General features: G+C 35.6%; 3 protein-coding genes across 3 annotated transcripts; all 3 read right to left on the bottom strand.

Annotated features, from left to right (window-relative positions):
- Positions 1 to 415: 415 nt before the first annotated feature.
- Positions 416 to 1,428, bottom strand: LOC113388776 (ATP-dependent DNA helicase pif1-like). The gene is made up of 2 exons (XM_026626005.1): positions 1,273 to 1,428; positions 416 to 1,093 (listed from the first exon to the last, which is right to left on the bottom strand). The coding sequence occupies exons 1-2, from the start codon at positions 1,426 to 1,428 to the stop codon at positions 416 to 418; spliced, it is 834 nt and encodes a 277-aa protein (XP_026481790.1).
- A 1,354-nt stretch (positions 1,429 to 2,782) lies between these two features.
- LOC113388760 lies at positions 2,783 to 3,337 on the bottom strand. The gene has a single exon (XM_026626004.1). The coding sequence runs from the start codon at positions 3,335 to 3,337 to the stop codon at positions 2,783 to 2,785; it is 555 nt and encodes a 184-aa protein (XP_026481789.1).
- A 683-nt stretch (positions 3,338 to 4,020) lies between these two features.
- On the bottom strand, positions 4,021 to 4,560 carry LOC113388744. Its single transcript, XM_026626003.1, has 2 exons — positions 4,309 to 4,560; positions 4,021 to 4,230 (listed from the first exon to the last, which is right to left on the bottom strand). The coding sequence occupies exons 1-2, from the start codon at positions 4,558 to 4,560 to the stop codon at positions 4,021 to 4,023; spliced, it is 462 nt and encodes a 153-aa protein (XP_026481788.1).
- Positions 4,561 to 5,447: the final 887 nt, after the last annotated feature.

The following is a 5,447-nucleotide window of genomic DNA, read 5'->3' as shown; positions in this document are numbered from 1 at the left end:
CCAAAACCAAGAAGAAAAGAAACGAGGATAGTGCAGATAATTGTGACGTTTTTTTAGATTGCAAGTCCTGTGGCAAATGATGACATATTGAGTGATTTGGAAGAATTCCTCGGAACTGAGGCAACGAAACAGAGTTGGTAAATATATACTTAGTTAAATTGATGGTATGTGAGTATTTATTAATGACTAGCTGACCCGGTGAACTTCGTTTCACATAAATAATCATTAATAAAATTTAATTAAATCTTGCACATGAAATAATTAACACATTTGGTTATGAATAGAATTAATGCGAAGCTTCCATATATACTATATTTTAATTCTTTAAAATACCTATTTTTTTATATTTCATATATAAAATATTTTATACATTTGCTTATGAATCGAAATGTTTTGGAATCAATATAAAGCTTTTTTATAGAAAATATTTTGGTCTTTTTTGCGGTGCGTAAATGAATAAGGATGATGGTTTACCGACGCGCAAACACGCAACGTATGATTGGCCGTGTGCGAAACATGGAAACTCTAAGTTGATACCGCAAACCTGCAGCGACTGTCCTTGCGATTTATTGATGCTCATTGCAAAAGCGAGGCGTATTGGAAATTGTAAACGCCTGAAATCAAATGGTAAATCCGTTGGGATCATAGGAATTCGCGGGATCAATACATTTTGTCCCTTGTATTTTCCTTTAATGATTTTTGCCACAATTACATTATTTATTAGCTTTTTCACAACCAATCTTGTTCCATTGCATAGTATGGGCTGATTTAAATTACGTAGCATGATGACAAGTGATCCTACTTTCAATTTTAAATTATGTGGTGGCAGCCCAGGCAATTCTAATGAATTTAAAAATTCTGTAGGATAGTTGAGTATGTCATCCTGATTTGTAGCTGTGTCTACAGATTTATAAGTAAAGCATTCCCCTGGAAGTAAACTTTGTATTGTTGCATTGAGATCATCGACATCTTTGTTTTTCGCCGCCAATATTGTTCGTTCGCTCAGCCAATTGAGATCGTAAAATTGTTGGTTTATATCTGAGAATACGCATTGACTAAGCCCCTCCTTTGTGGTTTGTAAAACTGCAAAAATCTGCGGGAAATGTTATTAACCCGTTCGAGGCATCAACTGCGACATTACCATTTCCAATATTTAGTAACTGCTTTGAAAACACTTTTGCTGTTTCATCTTGTTGCAAAACCACTCGCATGTTCGTTGTTAACTGGAGTTTCTTGTTATTAACGCCACAAATTTAATGATTTTAGGCTTGCGTTTAGTTCGTCAGCAACAGTTGATCGCGGTATCACTGGAAGAGTTTGGCGAAAATCACCTGACAACAAAATCATTGCTCGACCAAAAATATTTTGATTGTCATGTAAATATTTCAATGTTTTGTCCAGTGCTTCCAGTGACCTCTTGTGGGCCATTGTACATTCGTCCCAGATAATCAATTTGCATGTATGAAGTATCTTGGCCGTGGCGCTAGTTTTTCTGATGTTGCAAACTGGTGTTTCATTGATTTGCATATTAAGAGGTAACTTCAATGCTGAATGTGCAGTTCGTCCACCTTCTAACAATGTTGCTGCTATTCCTGATCATGTCAATGCTGGAGCTACGTCATTTTGCGATCTGATCTTTGCCAATAGCAATGATAACAGGAATGTTTTTCCAGTACCACCAGGAGCATCAAGAAAAAAAATCTCTCCAGATCCACAGTTTACAGCTTGTATCAAATCATCATATACAATCCTTTGATGATCATTCAACTTTGAAACAGTTGTGCGAACTATTTCGGTCTATGTTTTAATATCATACTGTTGCTCCCTTCTTAACTTCATGGTAAATCTTGTACACAACGGTTTAGTTCTGTCAGGCCCAAACATGATAATATTTTATTCGCTATCAATAAACACATATCCTCTATCATGATCAAAGTTTTTATTAAATTTTCTGCAGTAATGTTTGACAACTATGTAAAATATCCTCAGACATGTCATCTTCAAATCTTTCGGATTTGAGGAAAAACATGTTGAAATTATAATCGCAAACAATGCACGCACTTGATGCGGAAATGATGATATTATGGCATCCTTGAGCGTATTATCCCAATGCGAATCGTCTTCGAGCAACTGCAGCATGTGACATGCTTCACGGTAAGTCGCACAAATATGTCCATCAACTGTTTTCAATTGTTGAAATGATGTCGGTCCAGGAACATTAACCAGGAATAACCTAAGGTAGTAACATTCATCATTATTTGGATGTACTGTATAAATGCGCCCTATAGCATCTGTAGCAAATATATTTGGATATCCTTCAACCGGTGTTCCTTTTTTACGATGTTGAAACGACTTTGATGATGCGTTCCATGTGTAATAGCGCGGCATATCAGCATACATCAAAGTACGGGCGAAATCATCTCTTTTGACAAATTGAAAAGAAACTTGTTAATGTTGTTGAAGGTGGATGCGCCGCTATATCAACAGTATTAACGGGGTTACACTTTGTCCATTTTCTAAATGGACTGCCAAATGGACTACAGAAGAGTGTCTTTCATGTATTGGGAAAGAAAAAATTCTCCAAATTGCTTCATTGCTACTTGCATAGCGATCCATCTTATACTCAGAAACTTCATCATTTGTTTTAGCAACAGCGTACATGGCCATGTCACTACCTTTGTTAATATATTTGCATATATATTTTTTGACTTGACAGAGTTACAAATTCTATATTGATGTGTGCTTGAAAAGTTTTGGATAATATCGGGGAGTACGGCACAATCTATCGGTTGTCAACATATAAATTTCGTCCTTTTACCTTCACAACTACATATTGCCCACCATCCGCAACTGATTGCCTACGATACAGCGGATAACTGTCATTTCCATTAATGGTTTCAGCAGTTAGATTTCTCGGGTATCGTTTAGAGCACTTGCCGTCAGTCATACAGGTCGAGTTATTGTTGAAAACTCCGCAAGGTCCATGTATCACATGTTTAGTAATTATTGCATGCAAATTTTGATCGACATTTTTATTAGGAATCTCTGCTGATATGACTGAATCAATATCTTCTGGCCTCATTTTGTCAATTAACCAGACTAAGATGTGCGCATGTGGAAGACCACGCTTTTGCCACTCAACAGAGTACATCCAGCAACGTACTTGGGCACATACATGATGCTTTATTATGAAATTCAACAAAGATTTCAATTTTTGTTTAAAAACTCTGGTAATATCATGTCTATATCCTGGTGTTTGGTCGTGTATCAATTCTTTCTTAATTTCTATCCATTGCGGGTTACATGTAAATGTAATGAATAGATAGAGGGCGACCATATTTTCTAACGTATGTCATTGCATCTTGTGCGTATTCCTGCATGTGGCGCGGGCTTCCAATGTAGTAGACGGCAAAATTGTCATTTTACCCACATTGTTTGCATTACCATCGGCAATAATAGCATCACGATGGATGTATTTCTTCAGATCAAAGGTGCTGTTGGTTTAAGCGGATGTATGTTAATCGCTCAGCCTCAATTTTGACATACATGTCAACAGCGAACTGTTGAAAAAGTCGTTGACACATCAAAATGTGGTTTATTTCACAATCACGGATCATCAGCCTGTATGAATAAAAATTCATAGCGCTAACTTTTTATTGGTTTCAGCATCTAAAATCACAAATAATAATATACATATTGAGTTAAAATATATTATTTAATTATGTTTATAATTGCCTGTTATTGGATTAACCATTTTGACACTAAAGTGGTAGCCATCTTCTCCCTGCCAGAAGATTAACGGATATTGTAAAGCATCATTCATAAGACCTATGAGTTTCGGACACTCGCCTTAATTCATTGTTTCGGCGATGAAGCACAATATCTCTTGATTGCATATTTTCTCCAACAACGACTATAGCCACCTCATCAAATGTTGGTGAATTAAATCTTTCTGCATGCTCACCAGCAGGTGTTTTGTCAGCTCTTATCACAATATTATGGCTGTCTGATGGCATTCGATTAAGTGCCACTTTGAATAAATTCACTAAACGATTGTTGCGATGAAGAAACGTTTGCAGTTGTTGGACTTGGCTTTACTGATGCATTAGGAGTACAACGCGTATCAACTTCAGCGCCCTGATTGCCTAGGAAATAAATTTGTAGAAATTGATGATCTGCATCTGGTAATGGCAGCAGTGCCCCCAATAGGTGATGAATTTGTCCTTGCACCTTGTAATTTTTTATGACATTTTCAATTTATTTTTGATACAAATACAAATTAACATTAGAAACATTATGATATATTACCTTGAACGTCGGCATGAAATTGTTCTGTACTATATGCGTTGCTCCGAAAGATGTCATTTGGAAGCAATTATTATATTTCTGGATGTTGGATAAGAAGTGTTTAAAGTCATTGGTCATTCCAAAAATTTGTGAGTGTAATGGATCAGGTGGTGGTACCAATTGTGGCAACTTCACCTTACCGCCAGCACAACATAGTCCTGCAGATTCACCATTGTATTTTAAGGCTTTCAAGTGCTGACAAATGATCGACATGTCTCCAATTTTTACAAATTTGTGGGCACTGTAATCTATTTCCGGATCATAAGAGAATGCTGCTCGCTACACGTTGACTGAAGCATTGCTTCTGCGAATTCGAGATGTTTCATTTTCGCGTGCTCGCTGCTGTTGCGATCGATTTGCACCAACTTGCCCATCAGTGCGGTTATTACGCAAATTACGTTTTAGGCGTGTTAATCGACTTCGACGACCAATGTCAGGTCTATTTCTTCTCAGCATCGTAAACAGCTGGTATCAGATTTATATAGTATAGATACTACTGTATATAGGGTTTGTGATTCTCCTAAATCACACTAAAACACTATACCTCTTCAATAACTTTGTATTCGAGTTTGTGATTCTCCTGAATCACACTAAAATACTATCTTTAATAACTCTGTATTCGAGTTTGTGATTCTCCTAAATCACACTAAAACACTACACTTCTTCAATAACTCTGTATTCTCACTATCTTCACAATAACTTTGATTCGGCATTAAGCTTCAAACCATAGGTAAAAGAAGAGTAATCAAACAAAGCATTAATCCTTATGTTAACTAATCAACCAATATTACTTATATCATAGCTAACTTCATACATCAATGTTCGCACTGATGACCGTTGCATTCAAATTTAACTTATTACTAACATAAGCTTAAAAATATGTATAAACAGAAAACTTAAAAATAACGCAAACACATAGGAAAAATTTATATGAGAAAATATGATGCACATAAGAAAGTAATAATTAAAATTAAATGATATTAAAGTATTATAATTATAATGTGTAATTTAATCATAATTTTCCTCAAAACTTTAATTTTTTCAGCTTGTTTCTTGTTCTAATTCTTAAAATATATAAAAAAATTCCATTAAGGGGGTTA

Source organism: Ctenocephalides felis, unplaced genomic scaffold (genome assembly GCF_003426905.1).
Source record: "Ctenocephalides felis isolate EL2017-DRISC unplaced genomic scaffold, ASM342690v1 CF-g0.4_SCAFFOLD_00845, whole genome shotgun sequence".
Classification (NCBI taxonomy): domain Eukaryota; kingdom Metazoa; phylum Arthropoda; class Insecta; order Siphonaptera; family Pulicidae; genus Ctenocephalides; species Ctenocephalides felis.
This window is presented reverse-complemented; position numbering and strand designations above follow the sequence as displayed.

Excerpts from the sequence above, each read along its gene's own strand:
- LOC113388776 (XM_026626005.1), bottom strand. The coding sequence starts at position 1,428 with ATGGCCCACAAGAGGTCACTGGAAGCACTGGACAAAACATTGAAATAT. Across the intron at positions 1,094-1,272 it reads CTGTTGCTGACGAACTAAAC|ATTTTTGCAGTTTTACAAAC; the intron begins GCAAGCCTAAAA and ends CATTTCCCGCAG.
- LOC113388760 (XM_026626004.1), bottom strand. The coding sequence starts at position 3,337 with ATGGTCGCCCTCTATCTATTCATTACATTTACATGTAACCCGCAATGG.
- LOC113388744 (XM_026626003.1), bottom strand. The coding sequence starts at position 4,560 with ATGTCGATCATTTGTCAGCACTTGAAAGCCTTAAAATACAATGGTGAA. Across the intron at positions 4,231-4,308 it reads ATTTCATGCCGACGTTCAAG|GTGCAAGGACAAATTCATCA; the intron begins GTAATATATCAT and ends AAAAATTACAAG.